At 41.7% G+C, this 22,993-nt stretch overlaps 1 protein-coding gene across 2 annotated transcripts in view; it reads right to left on the bottom strand.

Annotated features, from left to right (window-relative positions):
• Nucleotides 1–17,850: 17,850 nt before the first annotated feature.
• AMPH (amphiphysin) overlaps nt 17,851–22,993 on the bottom strand; it is a gene marked incomplete at its 3' end in the record, with an annotated part of 172,357 nt that continues 167,214 nt past the window's right edge. For both annotated transcript variants that reach the window (XM_081244093.1, XM_081244092.1), the window contains 2 exons: nt 21,478–21,579; nt 17,851–17,958 (listed from right to left, as the gene is read on the bottom strand). In XM_081244093.1, coding sequence (XP_081100219.1) covers nt 17,851–17,958; nt 21,478–21,579 — 210 coding nt within the window. The remainder of the gene's footprint in view (nt 17,959–21,477; nt 21,580–22,993) is intronic.

Genomic DNA, 22,993 nt, shown 5'->3' on the forward strand with positions numbered 1-22,993 from the left:
CTACAGGTGATATATGTAGGAGAATAAAAATATGCTGGCTACAAATTTCCAAAATATTACCCTCATTGCACATTATGATTGTTCTTTAAGTCCAGGCTATGGAGTTTTGAGCCCTCTTTATGTACCCCGTCTATGATATTTCTTGTTAAATTAAATTCATAAAACATAGAAGATAGATGATTTTCTTAGACTTTTACCCTCCCCTGGGGTCAAGGGTCCTAGGGCAGACTGTACAGAAACAAAGCTCTTTAAGATGTGCCCCAAGGTGACCTTCTAGCCGTGACCTCTCGAGTGGCTACTCATTCTGGCCTGACCAGGCTCTGCCATGCAGGGAGATAGGTCTGGGACAATCCATATTTGCTCACAAAGGCCAAAGTATATTCTTATAAAGTTAGTAAACACTAAGGGTATTCAAAGTGGCCCAATAGTGCAACTGAAACAGCACGGACTATTTTTTTGGACTGATTGCTGCCTCTGTCTAAGCATCGATTCCTTCTTCCATGAAACGTGCTTATTTGCAGAGTTTTTAATCACATAAGCTTCTGAACACATATGACATCTAACACAGTATCTGGCAGCCACTGGGAGCTAAATGGATGTAAATTCCATTATGTTCATCGTCAGTACCTTTGGCCTGAGCTTTTCACAATTACTGAAAATCTCTGGGAAATGAAATAATGCACCTTGCCTTTTCTTCTCTCTGAGATAATCAGGCCATTTCAGCATACATATTCTCTAAATAGGAACCCACGTCTATAGGAAATGATGTCAAACCAGACTTTTGGGGGCACAGTTATTAACATCTGTAGGGGTACAACTGATAGCCATCGGACTCCCTTTCCTCGTTCCTTTGATGTGAGGCATCGACCTGAGAAGCACAGGAAGTGCTGCAGGCTGAGGCTGAGGTCTAGCCAGGGCTGAGATCTGGACTTGGGACTGAGGTTGCTCCACGTTGGGAAGGATGTGGTCACAAGTCATGATAAGGGGTGTTTTTGCTCATTATCTTGGCTCTAATGATACTGTAGGTTCCCAGGGCCCATTATATTAGGTCTTCATTTCATCTTCTTTTGTGAATTTTATGTACTCTGTGGTTGCAATTCTTTGATTATAACTGACCTTAAGTAAGGTTTTTTTCAAGTAAATATCTGACCCTCAAAAGCCTAATTTGGTTTCAGCACCTGTGTGGTATGGAAAGTTGTATCTGGATACCCTACAGTGAAAACATGTTTCCTTTCTGCTATTAAATATTTTCATTTGCTTCAATTGGAATAGCATTTCCAACAAAAAGCAAAATAATCAAGAAATAAGACATTACTTTTTCTTTGGTGGCACGGGTAATTCTATTTTTTCTTGAAGTATAGTTGATTTGCTATATTATGCTTTCTTCAGGTGTACAACATAGTGATTCAGTACTTTTATAGATTATACTCCATTTAAAGTTATTGCAAAACAATAGCTCTGTTTCTCTGTGCTCTTGCTTATTATTTTGTACATAGTACTTTGTATCTCTTAAACCCATCCCCCTATCTTGCCCTCCCCACCTCCCTCTCCACACTGGTAACCACTAGTTTGTTCTCTATACCTGTGAGTCTGTTGCTATTTTGTTATTTACATTCTTTTGTTTTATTTTTCAGATTCCACATAGAAGTGATAACATAGAGTATTTGTCTTCCTCTGTCTGATTTATCTCACTGGAATTTACTTTTTAAAAAAATCCTCACCATATCTGAGAAATAGAGAAACAAATTTACATTCCCAGCATGACTGAAGAACAGATGAACATTTGTAGCCATACATCCTGTCTGCCCAGGCTGAGTGCCCAAAAAGGATGAGCAGCAGATAGGAAAGAGGACCAGGAAGAGGAGGAGAGAGCCTCCCAGGGTGTTAGCAGATGAAACACATCCCTCCACCGGGTAAATTGGTATAAAGAGGAATGTCCACGTGCACTTTCACCTTTTGTTTCCTGGACATAAACCTTCTGGCTATGAGTTAGATGTCACTATATTTGGCCCCTGGGGGAGAACACAGCCAATCCAAGGCCACCTGTCAGGGAGGGAGCCCTGACCTCACTCTCTTCCCACTTTCCAGTCTCCCAAACAGCAACCAGAGATAAGACCATTAACCTAGTCCATGAAGGTCTGACTCGTAAGGCATACAGGACAGTTAAGAGAAGTGGAGAGTCAGTCTGGAAGAGCAAAAGGAAGAAATCAAGCACGTGGTCAAATAAGTAGGTTATGTTTGCCCCCAAATAAGTAATATAAGTTGAAGAGTAGGAAGAAGGTTTCATCAAGCTTGTTTCATTTCACTTTCCACAAAGCCACTAAGATCCCGTCCCTAACAGAACAGGATGTGCCACTGCTCCTTCAGTAAGAAAACAGGAAACTGGACAGGTGTTGAGAAAGTATCATTAAATTCTGTGCTTTCTAGTTGATAAACTTCATAGAGAGGAGCATGTGTTTCTTTGTTATTTCCTCAGGGCTTGGAAATCCTAGTGCCCCAGGAAGGAATGCTTTTGTCAGGTGACACAGTCATGGTTTCTTTGAACTTCAAATTCCATTGGCCAAAATTAAATGGAAATCAACGATTTCCAATGTGCCCATTAGTGGAATCCATAGGGGTTAGACTTCTGTGTCAAAAGCCGGTCGAATGTCTATCTTCTCCCTACTCTCCAGGTGAAGATCACATGAGGCTGATTTTCTAGCAACCTTCCACGAGAGGTAGAAGATCATGTTCTCAGGTGATAGGACTGCCAAACAACCTTGAAGACAGACCCCCCTCCTGTGCAATGAACTGTGAAGCTTTTGCTCATCACGGTCTCTGCATCTGGACAAAACAGAAGTAAAGAAAGCAAGAACGTCGTAGCACAGGGTTAATAAGAAGACTCTGCATATTTTTGGCACTATCTGTACTACTTAGTGTCTATAATAAGGTAAAAAATGACATTTAAGCCCAATAAGCCACCCTGAGCATGAACACTGTCTCTCACTTGCCAGACAGAATCACAGGGCATCAAGAGAGAGAACAAGATTTCATTTTGTAAAGAAGCAAAAGTTGTTAGAGAAGAGGGGAGAAAAAAATGGTCAAGACAGAGCCCATTACAGGTCTTTCTAACCATCAAATTTCATGTTTCTCTAAGTGCTCAAAAGTTTCCGAGGTATTTTTAATATTATGAAATGTGTGAATTCTTTTTAAAAATAAATTTTGAAATAAAATTCAAAAGTAATAAAAGTTTTCTATTAGACAATAGAGGGGCCACAGAAGTGACATAGAAAAAAATTATGCATGATCCCAACCTCCAGGGGTGACCACTGTAAATTTGTGCCCTTTCCTCTACCTTGGGCTGATGCTCTAAACCTATTCTCAGGGCTGAAAGTAAAGATCACCCAAGACAAAATAATCAAATGGATTTCCAGGTGGGCCTAGCAATTTTCAGAATTGTGGGTTTTCCAAGTTGACTCTTAGCGAACAGACATGACTTTTCCCACAGAACTAGTATGTACAGGGAGTTGGCAGTAGATGATATGATATGATATGATTTATGATTTTTAAGGTTTTCCTAGACTTTACTCAGCATTAATTAGATAATATAATGTTGGTTCTATTACTCAAAGTCATTGTGAATCACCCACCTCAGCTGTGAGAGAAAGTTAAGTTGAGTCAAAGTCATCAGGAGATTTCAGGCATCCACCTGTACAAATTCCCCCATCCACCCATCGGGTAATGCAAACACCTCAATAATAATGGAAATATAGACCTCACTTCAACAGACATTAATTGAGCCCCTTCTGTATTCAGTACTGTACATGCTAATCAAATGCTTTCAATGTTCTATGAACCATTTAATTGCCAATGTTTACTTAGGACAGGGCTGGTTTGCCTCTGGCTGGTTTGCCTTTGGTGTGTGCTGCCAAAGTGTCCGTGATGAAGTTGACTTTAACCTAAAGAAGAAGGGCAGGAGGAGTAAGCGACTCCAAATATAGACTTGTTTTCCTCCCATAGGGCTTGTTACGCCATAAGCAAGACCACTGTCAGTCTCACCTGTGTGTGCCCTAAGCGTACTAGGGACTCGTGATTGGAAACTTAGATTGAAATTGATTTGGGATGGCTTCTCAAGAGGCTTTCTTCATAGCTAGCTAATCTCTCTTTAACTAAACTGTAAGTCAGCCACACTATGACAGATGTGATGCTAAGACCTGGATGTAAAGAGGTGTGTGTGTGTGTGTGTTCCTGTACGTATAGATGCTCTCGTCGTTACTTTGTTTGTTTCCTTTTTTACTAGCTAACGTTTACTGAGTTCTCACAGTATGCTGAGCACTGGACCAAATCCTTAATATGTGTCATCTCAGGAAGGCTCACACAACCAGGAGGTAACTACGAGGACCTCTATTTTACAGGTGAGGAAATGGGCTATAGCAGCGATCGGCCTTGTCACATAGCTAGTAAATGTCAGAGGCCAAGTCAGACCTAGGTCTCTCTGATACAAAAGGCCAAGGTCTTTACCGCTTGGCTACACCCTATCTGTAGCCAGATAACTGTTGACTATTGAAGAATCAGAAAGTGTAAGAGCTATCTGAGAAGACAAACCTAAGGATTATTTATCCCTCCATTCTTTTAACCAGAGCAAATCTACTTTCATTTGTTTTATATAAGATCACATTTGAAGAAAAAAAAATCCTATTTGTTTTGTCATGGCAAAACAACAAAAACTATAAACCATGAGCTGAGCTAGAAGTAACCAGAATTCCTGGGAGACTTATAACCCTGAGCCGTAGTTAAGTTGGGGACTGTCATTTCACTGGGGAGTGGCAGCCCAGCAGCAGAAATGGGGCTCTACAGAAGTGACCTTCAGCTTTGACAAAGCATATGAGATTTGCAATGTCTGCTGTGCACAATGCCTGGCTCAAAGTGTCACACACTTATTGTGGGATAAATGGAATCTTAAGCCAGAAAATGCAAGACTCCCCAAACCTCAATCCAAAGTAGACTTTGACTTGGACTCAATAAGTAGCAGCATTTATAAGTTTTGTGCAAAATCAAATATCACCATTCCAGGGCTTCCCTGGTGGTGCAGTGGTTGAGAGTCTGCCTGCCGATGCAGGGGACACGAGTTCGTGCCCCAGTCCGGGAAGATCCCACATGCCGCGGAGCGGCTGGGCCCGTGAGCCATGGCTGCTGAGCCTGTGCGTCCGGAGCCTGTGCTCCGCAATGGGAGAGGCCACAACAGTGGGAGGCCCGTGTACCGCAAAAAAAAAAAAAAAAAAAAAAAGAAATCACCATTCCAGGGCATGAATTTGATATATTTACTATGCAATCAGCCCTGCTTGTGGTTAGATCATGGGGTGTTTGCTACATTTTAGCCTCTAGGAAAATGAATAGCATTTAAGGACTTCCCTGGCAGTTCAGTGGTTAAGACTCTGCGCTTCCACTGCAGAGGGCCTGGGTTCGATCCCTGGTCCTGTAGCCATGTGCGGTCAAAAAAAGAGAAAATGATTAGCATTCAATCTAATATCCATTATTTTAATCCAAGGAGATAAGTAGATCAGAAAAAAAACTAATGAAATACAAATTGACTCATACAAGAAAAAGTAACAGATAACGTGGTATATATATCTTGGCAGAAAATAAAAGAGTGAGTAGTGGAGGTTGACTCAGATGAATAAACATGGGTGCCCTAGGAAAGCCTGTTGAGAGCAAGATGATCCCTGAAAACATAGCCCTGGTTATTTGCACGTACTTCTGCAAAGCTTCCTCTAAGAAAATATAGGATTTGGTCACTTCACATAGAGTCACCTGTATAAAAGTTGATCTAGAAAACTGTACAGAAGCATACAGGTGGTAACTGTGGTTTCCTAACTCACAATAGTGAATGAAAACTCAATGATCTTTGTGGCCACCTATAGGGGTGGGATAGGGAGGGTGGGAGGGAGATGCAAGAGGGAGGAGATATGGGGATATATGTTTATGTATAGCTGATTCACTTTGTTATAAAGCAGAAACTAACACACCACTGTAAAGCAATTATACTCCAATAAAGATGTTAAAAAAAAAACAATGATCATTTATTGAATGATGTGACTCTAATGTCTGCTACTGTGCATTTCCCAGAGGGCACAATAGTAGGTGGCCGCGTCTTGTTCCTGTACATTGTGAATGGTGAGGGTCGACGTAGAAGTTTCGGGTATCTTGTCTGCCTCAAACTTGTCCAGTGTAACACCTGATTCCCTTTTGACGGTGTTGTTAGATAAAATGTGTAGCAGGTGTCGCATGGCTTGACCAGGTCTTTCTTTTTTTTTTTTTTTTTTTTTTTTTTTTGCTGTACGCGGGCCTCTCACTGCTGTGGCCTCTCCCGTTGCGGAGCACAGGCTCCGGACACACAGGCTCCGCGGCCATGGCTCGCGGGCCCAGCCGCTCCGCGGCATGTGGGATCCTCCGGGATAGGGGCACGAACCCGTGTCCCCTGCATCGGCAGGCGGACTCTCAACCACTGCGCCACCAGGGAAGCCCGACCAGGTCTTTCTTGATACCAATATACAGACATTTTAGAAATGGTTACACCAGATACCACACATTCCAGGCGGGCTGTTTTTGACAGCTTTTTGGTACTGGAGAGTTGAGGTTGCTCTAGATGACCTGCACCATACACACATACTGGAGAAAAAAAAAAAAAAAAAAAAGGAGGAGAGTAAATAAACCAGAACCTTGGAATTTTTTAAAATGACAAAATTAGAGAATATTGGTCAAAGGCTATTAGGGGAAGAAAACAACTTACAAGCCCCAAGGACTGTCAGAGGGAGCACGTGGAACAGTGACGGCATGTCTGCATGAACTGTGTTCTCCTCCAGGACAGCCTGGAAGTGCTGCTGAGAATAGTTTCAGACCAGTGGGGCTTGGCTGAGTCAATCAAGTCAAACTTCCTATTGGTGACGGTGACACGGCTCTTTCCTCATTGTGAAGGAGTGTTTCTCACCACCTGCTATTACATCCTCTCCAAGACAGTAGTTGAAGCTCCTCCAGCTTAACATAGACCACACAGATGGCCACCTTAGAACTCTGACGGGACTCATTTTTCCAAACGGTATTCATGAATCTGCCATGACGTGCAAGGCATTATGCTAAGTTCTTTGGGTGTAATAAGGATGCAAAGAGAGGGCATCTAACCGTGGAGAGCTGTCTAATGGGGAGATGGGGTGACTTAATGCCATGATCGTGGTATTTATTCTCTCTTTTCTCCCACTGCCTTTCACAGAAGAAATCCTCCATAACCCCAGAGAGGTGGAAGGCCAGAGCTGGTGAGGAAAGCAGGAGGGTGATCTGGGCTGGGTTATGCATCATTGGGCCCACAGAGAATTTCTGTAACCAGCTGGAGAGACTTCGGTTCATCAGTCTGCTTACATCTGCTCAGTTACCCACACACACCTACAGCATAGGGTGCCATGGACCACCTTCAGGGTCTGGAGACTCCATTCCAGTTTGTTTGCTTCCATTTTTTTTTTTTTTTTTTTTTGCTGTACGCAGGCCTCTCACTGTTGTGGCCTCTCCCATTGCGGAGCACAGGCTCCGGGAGCACAGGCTCAGCGGCCATGGCTCACGGGCCTAGCCGCTCCACAGCATGTGGGATCTTCCCAGACCAGGGCACGAACCCGTGTCCCCTGCATCGGCAGGCGGACTCTCAACCACTGCGCCACCAGGGAAGCCCTGTTTGCTTCCATTTTAATTCCAGGTTTATGTCTTCCCCCTTGGCTACCTGGATGATATATCCAATCCCAGTTTCTCGTCTATGAAACAGGATTTCCTCTTTCTGGATTCCTGAGTTTCCTTTCAGTCTGTTTTTCTTTCTCTAACCCCAAGATATTTCACCTGTTTAGGGTATTTTTAAGAAATTAAGGGTTTAGTCTCTGGATCATCAGAAGGTTCCATTTGAAAGTGACAGGTTCTGATAGGTCCAGACAAAAGGAGGGGAAACTGCTGGCTCAGATCAACTCCACGTGGCTGCCAGCCTTCCAGACTTCCTTGTCAGGTGAATGGTCCGGTCATGGGGCTCTGCCTGGGGACCCCGGCTCTCTGGACAGACAGTAATGTAACTCCATCAACAGTGGGCTGAGGGGAGATGGTCCTTCTCAGGACAGAGTCACCAAAAAGGGACATTTGCAGAGTCTGACATGAGACCCTGTAATTCTGTGAGGCTGTATTGCTTTGGAAAAGATAGAATGACAGCTGGAATCCAAGAACTGCCACTGGAAGGATGTGTGTCCTTGGGCAAGTCACTGTAAATGGGAACAATGGTGTTTACTCTGGTTATGCTGTCCACCCTGTGCCAGGGATTGTGTCAAGTTGTTTGTTTTTTAAATAAATACTATCTAAGTTGGTCTTAAGTACCATTTAATTCTTATAACATTTTAATCCTTGTAATAATACTTCAAAGTAGTTATATTCAACCACATTTGACAGATGAGAGAATCAGAATCTTAAAACATTTCATCTGCTCGGGATCTTTTTTTTTTTTACATCTTTATTGGAGTATAATTGCTTTACAGTGGTGTGTTAGTTTCTGCTTTATAACAAAGTGAATCAGCTATATGTATACATATATCCCCATATCCCCTCCCTCTTGCGCCTCTCTCCCACCCTCCCTATCCCCACCCCTCTAGGTGGTCACAAAGCACCGAGCTGATCTCCCTGTGCTATGCAGCTGCTTCCCACTAGCTATCTATTTTACATTTGGTGGTATATATATGTCCATGCCACTCTCTCACTTGGCCCCAGCTTACACTTCCCCCTCCCCATGCCCTCAAGTCCATTCTCTACATCTGTGTCTTTATTCCTGTCCTGCCCCTAGGTTCTTCATAACCTTTTTTTTTTAGATTCCATATATATGTGTTAGCATATGGTATTTATTTTTCTCTTCCTGACTTACTTCACTCTGTATGACAGTCTCTGGGTCCATCCACCTCACTACAAATAACTCAGTTTCATTTCTTTTTACGGCTGAGTAATATTCCATTGTATATATGTGCCATATCTTCTTTATCCATTCATCTGTTGATGGACATTTAGGTTGCTTCCATGTCCTGGCTATTGTAAATAGAGCTGCAATGAACATTGTGGTACATGACTCTTTTTGAATTATGGTTGTCTCAGGGTATATGCCCAGTAGTGGGATTGCTGGGTCATATAGTAGTTCTATTTTTAGTTTTTTAAGGAACCTCCATACTGTCCTCCATAGTGACTGTATCAAGTTACATTCCCACCAACAGTGCAAGAGGGTTCCCTTTTCTCCATACCCTCTCCTGCATTTATTATTTGCAGATTTTTTAATGATGGCCATTCTGCTCAGGGTCATTTAAGAAGTAGGTAATGGAGCCTGGATTCAAACCCCAGTCTAACAAATTACAAAGCCTGTGCCAACATCTGTTCAATACATAAAGGTGATATGTATATGTATATATATATATATATATATATATATATATATATATATATATACACACACACACATATATATATGATTTCTTTTTAAATTATAATATGCAAGGGACCATGAAGAAAATTTCAGAAATATTACAGAAACTCAAGAATAACTCTCACACACCAGCACACAAAGACTATAAGATATTCTTGAAGAACCTACATTCATTAACGTGGTCGACCTCAAAAAGTAAAAGAAATTTCTTCTTACACTTTTGAGTTAATAGTTGATGGCCTTTTAAAAAGCCTAATTTTCTTAAGGTTGTAACAGAAATCATTGATCCATTAAATGATAACAAATACCCTTTATTGAATGTGAAACATTGTACATACTTATCCCTCCTTTGCAAGCATAAAAACATACTTATGCCCGTTTTACAGATGAAACAGAGGCTTAGAGAGGCTAAGTAACTTACTTGAGGTTGCCTAGGGAATAAAGACACACCAAGAATCTGAGCCAAGTCAGCCAGGCTCCAGAGCCTGTGCCCTAAGTAACATGCTTGGCTGTTTATGATTCAGGAATTAATTTGTCTCCTCACTGGACTGTTTCATTTTAATGCAAATTGTGGGGTTACTGTACATTGGATCTGTTCTCAATTCGTGCTTCCTGCTTACAAAGTGCAGTAGTATTTGGATGCATTCACTTACGCTAACTTCTAGCACCCCCTTTTGGCCATAGGAGGTATGTCATACATGTTATATTACCCTGCATCGGAGCCCCAGTAAGTGATGTCTGTTAACAGCAAAGACTCAGCATGATGAATGAAAGTGCCCTGGAATGCAAGGCAGGAAACTTATTTTTCCAATTGTATTCCTAATATGCTTGGCATTTTTAAGCAAGCGACTCCTCCTTGCAAGGCCCCCATTTCCCCAGCCTCAAAATGAGAGGAGAGGGTGAGGTTTTTGGTCTCTTCCAATTCCAATAATTTGTGATTCTGAACTAAACTGACACTCCAGTTGTTGAAATAACAGGTGTGGCAGGATGCAAAAAATGAAAGCTTATCATTTTGGTTTTGATGTAATAATAATGCATGTTGCTTGCTTCCTCTTGACTTAATAACTGCTCTAGGGGCTTCCCTGGTGGCGCAGTGGTTGAGAGTCCGCCTGCAGATGCAGGGGACACGGGTTCGTGTCCCGGTCCGGGAGGATCCCACATGCCGCGGAGCGGCTAGGCCCGTGAGCCATGGCCGCTGAGCCTGTGCGTCTGGAGCCTGCGCTCCGCAAGGGGAGAGGCCACAACAGTGAGAGGCCCGCGTAACGCAAAAAAAAATAAAATAAAATAACTGCTCTAGAAAACTTTTATTCTGAGTAGGTTCCTTTGCAAAACCCCATTAATTCCTAAGTGTATTGTGAGGGTATATATAGCCGCTGGCTTTGTTACCCAGCCTGACCACTACAGAAAGTACTTCCTCCAGCAAACTTGTCCCAAGCCAGTGCAAAGGAAATGCTCAAATATCGCACCTAGAAAAAATGCAAATGTTGAGGCACGGAGAGAGCCCAATGTGTTCACGTGCGTGCACACACACACGTGCACACACAGGTATATGTACATGACTACAGTACATACCCAGAGCTGAATTATGCTGATTATCATAGGTAATTGGTTCTGGCTCTGTGGAGACACTAAGAGAGAAGACCTTCAGTAAATCTAAATATGCCTACAAAATAGAATTCTCTTGGGGATGTTTAGAATTTGCCATCTGTCTGTACCACCCACATGCTTCAAGTTTATTTATAATTTTAAAGTGTTGTAATGTTTCATGGTTTTTAAAAACCAAAAGGATTATCAACAACATACTCAGTATGCCTGTCTCTGAGGGACATGGTAGTTGACTATGGTTTGGAAAACATCTTGGCTAAAAACTAGATTCTCACACCTTCTTTCATTTTCATTTCACAGAGACCCCCAAAGGCTTGTATCAATACCTGACTCCAGTTTTTAAATACAGGAGCATCCTCATTCTGGGTTTGCTTTAATTGTCTTGGAGGAGAACATTGCCTTGGAGGTGAGGTCAACTCCATGACTAGCGCACCATGGCCAGGTCCAGCTAGACATCCGTTGGCAGCCAGTGTACCTGAATTTTCCCTAAAGAAGGAAAAAGTTGGGTTGTCCACAACCACTGAAGAAAATGAACAAATTCCCCTTGGGTTAACCTGATCTTAATTTACCAGTTGAAACCATTCTTGAGATTGAGGGAGATAGGTTGTCGAAAATTAAGTCTCAAAGCTCAAATATGAGGTTTTGATGGCTTGTCCTGGAATTAGCATTCTCTGAGTGTCTCCATGGTATATATTTTCTGATTGCTTTTTGGGTTTTGTGTATTTTTTTAACCTTCATTCTCATTTTTGTGTGTGTCATATTTCTCAGTGTAGAGCACACTATCACCATGAATCTGTACCAGTCATGTTACGTAGTTTCACGTATTTGTTATTTATTTTATTCTTTTTTCCCCTTCTTTCCCTATTCCAGTGCCTCCATAGATGCTCGATCTGTTTATGTCCTTCAAGCTTATGTATCTGTGAAAACTAGAGTATCACTTGTGAAGAATGTATTTTTGCGTTGATATAAATGGCATAGCAACCTTACCTGCCTGTGTCTGTACATCTGTCTGCTCACCTGGTTTACTGCTCTTCACAGCTCGCTGCATCCATCCCCCAGGGACCAGCACCTCACCTGCTGCCCCCTCCTGGCCATTCCCAGCTATGCAGTGACTGACACCTCAGAGGATCTCTTCATGCCCAGAGTAAGCAATTCCCTGGGAATTAACCCCAGGGTTGTAGGTCACAGGGACTATACATACACATGTTCACTAAATACCGTCAGTGCTATGTTAGCTGACATTTCAATCTTCACCAGCCTGCTGGCTACCAAGCAGTATCTCACGAGTCTGTGAGATTATTGGCACTGGTCTGATTATTAGGAAGCTGAAGGTCTCCTTTTATGCCTGGTATCCACTCAAGTGTCTCCTCCAGAGCCTTGCCTACTCAAGTCCTTAAAACAGAGCAAAAAGAAGGGTGGATAGCAGAGGGGCAAACCTATGTTAGAGCCAGGATGCCTAGGCTATAGCCTGGCCCTGCTGTTTATTGGCTGTGTGACCTTGAGGAAGTTCCTTCATGTCACTCACTGTACCTTAGCCTCATTTACAAAAGGGAAAAACAGCAACTACCTCACAGATTAATGAAGATTAACACTTGCAGAACACTTAGGTGAGTGTCTGGTAAATAACAGACATGCAATAAATGTTAGTTATTATATACTATATATTATATAATAATATACTATAATATATAATAATACTGTATATTATTACATAATATGTATATTATACTTACTATTACAAGTAATTTATTAATATTATAAATACAAAGATAAATAACAAACATAAGTGAATTATTAAAATTGTATTAAGATAATACTAATTATTTGTTTTTTGTTGACTTGAATGAGTTTAAGATACTTATCTTAAAGATATAAGTATCTTAAACTTATAAGATACTTATTCTTTGTGACTTTTGGCTGTCATGAATATTCTCAGCAAATCTATCATCTGTCTACTGATTTTGTCTCAAGCATCATTCATTAGATAGAAATTCTCAATTTTGTAGTCAAACTATTTTTTGGCCATATACTTTGGGTACTTTCTTACAGTGAATTTCAGATTGAGGATTGGAGTTTCTGGGCTTCCCTGAATTAATCCGTCACTCAGTACCTTGTTCCTTTGCTTGGTGACCTTGTGTATAAGGTCCTGGAGCAGACTCGGAATACAGAGAAGGTTGGTAGAGGGTTTTCAGTTAGTGGGGGAAACAAAGGGCTACCTGATATCCTTTTTACACTGAATTCAATGAGCCGAACAGGTGTGGACCGAGGAGTGAACTGGTGAGAAAGCTTTGTCCAGGAGATGGGACTTAATCTGTGCCTGGAGGGAGGGGGCGTTGCAGAGGCAGACGGGAGGGGCGGGCATTTCAGGAGGAGGTTGCAATGCAGTGAGCAAAGGGTAGAGGTGCAGCGGGAGGGCAGGATGGACCAGTGAGGAAGGTCCTCTGACGGAAGCAGAAGACAAGCATCGGTGAAGACGTGGAAGGCTTTGAAAGCCAAGCAGAGGCATGGGGATTACGCGTGTCATACAACAGTGTTCCTCATTAGTGTGTATGTGTGTGTGTGAGAGAGAGAGGGAGACCAAGAGGGGAGTGCTAACCCTTTGACCTCAGTGTAGGTAAATGGTCTGGGGAGTGGAGAATAAACTAGGAAGAAGGGAAGCAGGGAGATAGTGGGACAACAAGCACCAAAAGTCTTCCTTGGCAGGGATAAGGACCGCTCCCAGATGCGGTAGCAGGGAGTAAAGCACAAGATCGCATGACATTTTGAGAAAAGAAACAAAGGCAGGTGCTTGGAATCTGGAAAAGGAATGGCAGAGGCGAGGCCTCACACCTCCAGGCCCAGAGCTCTGAAGAGAGGGACCCCTCAGCGGTGGGCTGCAGTAGGGTTTTGAGAGCAGTTCCTTGAGCACAAGGTCTCAGTCCATGTGGTCCAGTGCACAGTAACTGACACTTAGCATGAGCCTTACAAATGTTTAATGAATGACCATGCGGACTTGGAAGCAGTAATGGGAGCCTCCAAGGAAACATTCTCTGGACAGTGGGTGTACAGACCGAGAGAGAGGGAGACTGATGCTGCCCTACCCCCCCACCCCCCACCGCCCCACTCCAGCAGCCATTGGAAGAAGCAAGAAAACAAGGAAAATGAGTCTCTTGGAAACTTACAGAGAGTTTGGAGAAGTCTGGCGGTATCATCAGATGTCGCAGAAATCATTTGGTGGTCACTGGCCGGTTTTTGGAGAGCAGAGCGTGAGGACACTGAGTCTGATGCTATTTATTAACGGGGGAGGGTGTAACGGTGTCAGCCATGTGGCAATCTGCCATAGACCAGGTGCTCCTGCAATGGTTTTCATGGCACTAAAAGGCATCAGGAGGTTTTGCCAGAGCAAATGGCAGACGCACCCTGGTGGGTACAGAGGAGTAGGAATAAGCACATGACCTTGATCCAACCTATAAAAATGAGGCAACCTCAGTGTTGGACCTGAGACCGCAGGGGACTGGGAATTAACTGGATTTTAAGAAAGTGAGTTAAGATAGCCTTTGAAAGAGTCTCAAGGTACCTAGACTGCCTCTCAATCTGCATAGAATTAAGGGGTGTGTCTCAATTACTCCTTCAATGGAAAAAGTCAGTATGTGTTACCAGTAAGCAATCATAACAAAGGATAACCAATGAGCCACTAACTCTTGGGTTGGCCCAAAAGTTCATTCGGGTTTTCCATAAAACGAACTCCCCCCCCCCAATATTTGAATGGACTCTTAAACTTATTTTAGCATATTTTATTGGTTATTATGAAAAACGTATCAAACCCACGCTATACACCTTGAGGAAGGCTGCCCTGGACAGCTAGGGTTTGTCTAGTCCTGGCCCTGCTGTGGAGTCGAGGATGAGTAGAAGCACATGGCTCTCAGATTTCTAAGTTTGGGAAGAGAATACTGGTCACCATCTTCTCCATGCAGCTACCAATGTCTGATGCCATTTATCCAAGTCCTAGGATGATGCTATTATACATCATGCTGGGAAGACAGTAGCTACACCACCACCCAAGAAAACTGTGTGACCAGCTCATGTCCAAGGTCTGGTACACAGTGTTCATAAAGTCTTTAGTTGGGTTCCAAGTAAAAACCAGGAGAGTCCTAGCAAGGCAAATCACTTATTTCTCAGGCTTTGAGGTGTTCATGCATTTTGTGTGAAATAAAGCACTGAGTCTCAGTCATTTTTTTTTTTTTTTTTTTTTTTTTTGCGTTACGCAGGCCTCTCACTGGTGTGGCCTCTCCCGTTGCGGAGCACAGGCTCCAGACGCGCAGGCTCAGCAGCCAGGGCTCACGGGCCCAGCTGCTCCGCGGCATGCGGAATCTTCCCGGACCGGGGCACGAACCCGTGTCCCCTGCATCGGCAAGCGGACTCTCAACCACTGCGCCACCAGGGAAGCCCTGTCAGTCATCTTTAAACTCATCGATTTCTTAAAATTTCTGCAGTTTCCCAAAGGTCTTTTTTTTGAATGGGCCATCAGAATGGACCATGGGGCCATGCTGGGTTTTTCTAGATTGAGTTTGGGCTTTTTTAGGTAGTAAGAGGGCTCAGAATTCTGAGCCTGCATACTCTTTCCATGGAAGCCCGTGGATGCGGGGTTCTGGCTCACTCCAAAGCTGTCCCGGCTTGGTCAGAAAGAGCTGGCCCAGGTGGAAGCAGTTTGACAGCATAGTGCATGGAGCTTTTCCATCCCAGGTGGCACTGAGATATTATTAAAAATCCGAATTGTCTGGGGGCTTTGCCCTGCAACTATATACGTCACTCAGTCTGTATGTGGGATTGGCAGGAATGCCAAGTAGGTGTATGTTTATAAGAACCATAGGCTTCCATATCTGACTTTGTGAAGGTCCTCTGAACTATCTGAAGGTCTGAGTCCTACTAGATTTGTAAGAGAAATCTTAAAAGATGAAGAGGAGGCTAGGATAGGGCTTCCTGGGTCAAGGCCTTTCATGATTATCCAGTTTCCCTGGAAATCAGCCCCTGGAAAAATCTTGGGTCAATAATAGCTGTTTCTCTATCAACACTTAACCACCCACTATGCGTCCAAGTCAGTAATCCACCAGGAGAAATGAAATCATGAATCACTAATACATACCAAATTTAAAATTCTAATAACACCCATTCTAGGTCAGCTTCTACTGAGTACAATTATACTAGCAGAAAAGAGTCTAAATCAACTGAAAGGGTTTTAAGAATTCTCTTCTATAAACAATGGTCCAGTGAATTGACTCTTCTATGTCATCTAATCTATTTTTTCTATGTACCTCCAAACATAAACATGTCAGAAAGAAAACTAACCAAAAAAAAAAATGAGGCTGGTGTGAGAAGAAACTGCTGATTACAGAGGTCGTCCAATTTCTGTGATACACAGACTAGGGCAGCGACAGCCGGCACCTTGGAGGGGCCTCCACTGAAAGCTGTTATTTGTGCTGTAGTGATTGCCAGGCAGCAGGGACCACCAAGTGACCAGCAATGACTGGGATGCAGGGTTTTGCGGAAGGGAGGCGGGCTGTGGAGCACAACCCGGAGGAACAAGCATATTTCTGCACAAATAACAACTCCAACACAGACTGTTTCAAGCAGTGGACCCGAATGAAACAAGCGCTCCATAACAAATGACTCACCAGAAGGAGTCAAGGTCACTGCTGGAGATTACCCAAGGTTTATTTGGAATGACACAGCACTGAAAACAGACTCGTTACAGGTGACTTGTGGATACAGCATACATCATATCTTATTTTCGGATGATCTCTGTGAAGATGAGTTGCATCAATAAAAAGAGGTGGAAATATATAGGAGCTTTTTGAAATAGTGTTCTTTGGGGGTGGATTTAAATGCCCCATCAGCTAGCCAGTCTCAGAAAGGCAGAAATTAAGACAATTTAGCTGCTGATACCCACTCGCCCACCTCCAGTCATGGTGGCCGGACATCCAGATCATCAGACTCTGCTTTCTCCAAAGGGGTAGCAGCTCCGACGTGCCGTTTAGTCATCGCATCCTGAAGAATGCACATTCCGAACACAGACACTGTCCACTGTTTTGGCAATGGGATGGCTGGTTTTGCCCAGAGGCAAAACTGCAACTGTGATTCCAGACGGAATAAGAGCAACGCATGTATCAATGACACATAAGAGGCTAAAAGCTACAATGGCAAGGAGAGAGCGCAACTATGTATATGTAGCCTTGTGCATACACATAGATCCAGGAGTGATGAGAACTAGCTCGTGTGACTGTGTGTCCATATATATAGAGAGGTGCTGGTAAAGAACAGTGACAACTTTTGCAGTAGTTTCGTTTTAAACACAGTAAATGTGAAAGGGAGAGAGAGAGAGCACGTGCTCACACCTGCACAGGGGAATAAGATAATCTCGTATTACAGGACAATTCGTCACGTCTTCTGCAGGGAAGCCACTCAATACCATACACTTGGTGCAGAGAAATTAAGGTTCTGGTCTGGAGAAAGCTACTTTAGAACTGGTGGGAGGGGGTCGAGTATACAAGTCTCCACAGCTTGGACAAAGCACAAACAAACCTGTTAGCAAGAACGTGGGAACCAGTGAAGACTTTTTCCTTAATTTACTTGTTTTTTTTTTCCTCTAAACATTAGTTTGCACACATGCTTCATTGACACAGCCTTCCAAACTTTGTCTGGCATTGGTCTGCAAATCACTAAGAGTGTCATAGCAAAAGTGAACTCTTTAGGTTTTCACAAAGGTTTAAAAACCCAGTAATCAGGCTCTTTCTACAATACTTTTGGCCCTAATCCAGGCGCCGGGTGAAGTTCTCTGGAAAGAGGCCTTTGTACGTGGCGAGGTCTCTGTACTGAAGCCAGTCTGATTCCTTCACACCTACCAGCCAGCCTGCATCCTGCAAGACGAAGACAGGGCTTTCAGAGTCCAACAAACTACTGGAAAAATCTGCATTGCCAAAGATTAATAAAATAATGGGTTTAATGAGCATTGTGGTCCTGCACGAGGATGACACATTACATGTAAACAGGTGTGCTGACCTCAGGGGGAAGGCTTGTCTCAAGTAAGTTGTTAGTTAAAAAAAAAAAGGAGTAAACATTTGAAATTATTTTATGTATATTGTTAATTGAAGGTTAATATTATAATTTTGTATAAAGTATAGTTAATTGATGCTAACTGGATTATAACATAAGTCCTTAAGGAAGAGGAAATAATTAGAATTATAGCCAGTGCAGGGAATTCCCTGGCAGTCCAGTGGTTAGGACTGCATGCTCGCACTGCCGAGGGCCCGGGTTCAAACCCTGGTCAGGGAACTAAGATCCCACAAGCCGAGCAGTGTGGGAGGGAGGGAGGGAGGGAGGAAGGAAGGAAGGAAGGAAGGAAGGGTTATAGCCAGTGCAAAGAGAGGAACACCGGGTGAAAACATCACACACAGGACCATTTCCTGTCCTGTGGATCACAGTGAAAAAAAGGCTTGAGGACCAGTGGGCTGGAATATAGTGCTGACAAGGCCATGGAAGGTCTTTTATTTCATCCTCAACCACTTGCTTATAAGAAGGAACTCTGTCTGCCAGCTCACATCATGTAACTGAAATAAACCACCATATACAAGCCTTACCAAATACTAACAGCTCGAAATGTGTTGCCTGGTATCACTATTGTGTTTGTTGTTTTTCAAGTTTATATAAACTACAAAGCTGTTTGATGTCATGACATTCTTGCTGGAAACATTTGTAGTCTTTGTAAATTACTCCTCATAAACATCTGTCCATCGTATAGGCGTGCCCTCACAAAAATGAAGCTAGTTAACCACGGGAAGTTTAAAGAACCCATCCGTGCATGGTCATATGGCATGGGAGACCAAACGTAAAACTGAGAAACAGAGGTTGCCATCTGCCCTTGGCCTTCTGGAGATAAGCAGAGTCTAGTTGGGAAAAGCTGAGCTGAAGGAACTATTTTAAACACACAGACTGTAGGAAGTGAAACGAGAGGGAAATGACTACCTTTATTATGTTAACCAATGCAGGAAAGAGATCTCACTTAAAATGAGGGATAGCCAGATTTAATCTGAACCAATCCCCAATATAGTTCAAGTACATCAGATAAAACAAGGTCTCAAAAATTAAATAAAGAAGCTGAATACATTCCCTTTGATATAATCTGAGACCATAAATTGATGCTGCTATATAGACAAGAAATATAAGCATTTAGACAGGCCAATTTTTGAAGGCAGAAAAAAATAACACTGAGAAAAAAATGATTCAATAAAGTAACTGATAAAATCCTAGCTGATGAGGAAAAGTGTCCTCTATAAAATTATGATGTTATGTATGTGAAGGACAAAGTTATACTTAGAGTAAAAGATGATAACTAAACAGTTTCTAAACCTCTAGTAGACATATAAAAGGTCATATTTTCCCCTCAAGTGTCTATATTTGACTTTATTTACAGCGGGTGAAAAATCTAATGGAGCCAAGTGGAGTCACGCATTTTAAAATAGTTTCAATAAAAACAAAAATAAAGGGCTGGCATAAACCCATAATCAAGATATACTCCAACACATACATTCTGAAATGCAACTTATAAAGTGAAGAATCATAGTTAATATCAATATTTAGTGAGGAAAATGTAGAAAATTAAACTTTAACTGCTTAAAACATGTGGTAGACTAAAGATTTCCAGTTTTGGTAGTGGCAAAATAGCTGGTATCAGACAAATGCTTTTGCATAGAACAGTTATAAACACTAGAACAACTATATATTTATATGTAGTTATATATACATATGCATACAGAAATGCAACTATTTATATTTAGAAATGACAGCTATAAAATATAAGTTTATATATTAGAATTTTACAAATAACGGAGTTGTGCATGTATAACAACTATTTGCAGGCACTGAGAATGACCAAAAGCAGGTAGAAATTGGGGGATATTTAACCCTTGAAACTGCATTGGGTGAGATCTGTTAATAGAGCTTTCTCCCTGAGGATCAGCCTCAGTCTGTGTGATGCAGGGCATTCAGAGGAGCACTTTTATGGAGAATATCTTGAAAGAGAGAACTACAGAGAACTACTATCTTGAAAGAGAGACCTACTAAGAAATTTAAAGCAGCTATTGTAACTCGGTTCAAGTACTTAAACTGAAAGATGGTAATAATGAGAACAGATGGGAAAATCTCAGCAAAACCCAGAAACTATATAAAAGAAAACACAGAAATTATAGACCTGTGTAAGTAATATCTGAAATTAAAAATTCCCAAGATCAGATTAACAACAAATTAAAAGCGGCAGAAGAAAGGATCACTGTACTCGAAGAAGATCAATGAAAATTATCCAATGTGAGTACAAAGAGGAGTAAATACTGAACAAAAAACCCCAGAGTCTTAGACATCAAGAAGTCCAACATAAATGTAATTAGAGACAGAGGAAAAAGAGGTGAAAGAGAGGGAAAAATTAGAAAATAATAGCCAAAAATCTTCCAAATGTAATAAAAAAATCAAGATACAAGTCTAAGGAGCTCATGAACCCCAAGCATGAAACCTATTAAAAAAAAACATGTAAGCATATTATAGTTGAATTGATGAAAACCAAAGATACAGAGAAATTCTAAAAAGTACTCAGGTGTATACTGAGTATACACAGTGTATACTGAGTACACAGTGTGTACTGAGAAACAAGGTTAAACAAATCACAGCTGACTTCTAATATAAATAGGAGAGAGCAGAAAACAATGGAGCAACATCTTTATAGAGTTGAAAGGAAAAAAATACAACTCAGAATTCTTCCTCTAGTGAAAAATCTTTAAAAATGAACATGAATAAAGGCATCAAATAAACGTCACGTAAACAAATGCTGCGAGGATTTACTGCTAGAAGATCAGCACTCTAGGACTCAGTTTTTCAATTGGAAAGGAATTGAGACCAGACGGAAACTCAGATCTATAGGAAGAAATCAGAGCACTGGAAATGGCAAACATGTTGGTAAATATAAAAGACTAGCTTTTTTTCTCTTTATTTCTTTAAAAGATAACTTATGGTTAATGCAAATATATATATAAATTTATATTTTATAATATATTTATAAGTATAAAATATATTTTATATATATTTTACATATTTTCATAAGTTTATAGTGAGGTTTTTAATGATTTTCAGATACCTAGACACTTTTGCCTGATATTGGTACTTTATGCTTTGTCATCTATTTGTATTAAAAATATATATAATAGCATCCCAATAGCATCCCAAAAGAAGTGTCCTAAAAATCTAGTTAGTGATGCTGTGACCTTAAGCCCTTTTCAGAGCTGTCACACAGCATCTCAGAAGGTAGAAATGTCTTCAGGAAGTCACTGTGCCCACCTGACTCTCAGGAAAAACCAATACAGCCTGCAGTACCTTCCACTCTCATCCTTTACCTGGTCAGCTTCCGAATCTGAGGGCACCACCAACACCACGTCACCCCTTTGTAAGGTAAGCTCATCAGAATTTGCTGCCTCGAAATCATGCAGTGTTTCCACCTGCAAAAGATTGTAAGAGAACCGATTCATTTTAGAAAGAAAAGGAGATGTAAAATTAAAGTCTCTCAGCCAGATTATCAGCAGCCTCTCTAAGAAGCATCTCCAAGCTGGATAAAATAGGATGAAGATGAGTCACACCCCAAGGAGGAAGGCCGCTGAAGACAGGAAAGAAATCCTAATCTCTGTTTACTTAAAATATCCGAGTTTTACAGACTGATACTGAGGCCACTTGAATGTATATTTAGTAAAGCAATGCCTTCTGCAAGAACTAAAATGTAGTGCATTAATGAAATTTTAATTTATCATATTTTTGTTAGAGATTTGCATTGTATTATCATCAATGTTTTGTTACTGTTTTTTAACCTGAAGTAAAGATACCTAGTGAAAAGTTCCTCTAACCTCAGCTTCTGTAAAATAATAATTGAGAGCTTGCATGTTATATAGGAATTACTAATTAAGCCTGTGATCAATTTCTTTATAAGCAAACTTCCTTCCCTATCTTACCCTTTAAACCATGACAATCTGTTTCTTTTCCTTCTCTCTTTTTCTAGTTTTTAATTGAAATATATTTGACATGTGACATTGTATAATTTAAGGTATACACCGTGTTAATTTGATACATTTATATATGGTAATATGATTGCTACTGTAGCCATAGCTACCTCCTGATCAGGTTACATAATTATCATTTCTTTTTAGTGGTTGGGTTAATTAAGTTCTAGTCTCTTAGTAGGTTTGATGACTATAATACAACAGTGTCATCTATATTCACCATGGATTAGATCTCTAGGTCTACTTTACTACTTGCTGCAAGTTTGCATCTTTTAACAACACCTGTCTTAACCCACCACCCTTCTTTCCCTTTTTTTGGAAAGATTTCTTTAAAATTTGATTATAGAAAAATTTTTTAAAGAGCACTATAATGAACCCCCATGGACTCATCACTCAGCTTGGATAATGATTCAGTCACGGCCAGTTTTCTCTCTCCCATATCCCTCGCCTCAATCCCACTGCCAAGATTAAACACCTGGCTTTGAAGTTGTGTGTTTTGCATACAGAATCATAACATGTCAGAGCTGGAAATGACTATCAAATTCATTTTTCTGATGAGAAAACTGAAGCCTGGAGAGCGGGTAAGTGCAAGTCCCCAGCTCACACTGCAGCTAGTGGGCAAAGCCAGGGAGGGACCCAGTCAGGCCTGGCTTTGCATGGCACCTGTCCCCTTGATTTCATGTCCTCTTCTTTTTTGTGTGTGTGTGTGGTACGCGGGCCTCTCACTGTTATGGCCTCTCCCGTTGCGGAGCACAGGCTCCGGACGCGCAGGCTCAGCGGCCACGGCTCACGGGCCCAGCCGCTCCGCAGCATATGGGATCTTCCTGGGATGGGGCACGAACCCGTGTCCCCTGCATCGGCA

The sequence above is a fragment of the Mesoplodon bidens genome, assembly GCF_964165515.1.
Source record: "Mesoplodon bidens genome assembly, chromosome: 9".
Classification (NCBI taxonomy): Eukaryota; Metazoa; Chordata; class Mammalia; order Artiodactyla; family Ziphiidae; genus Mesoplodon; species Mesoplodon bidens.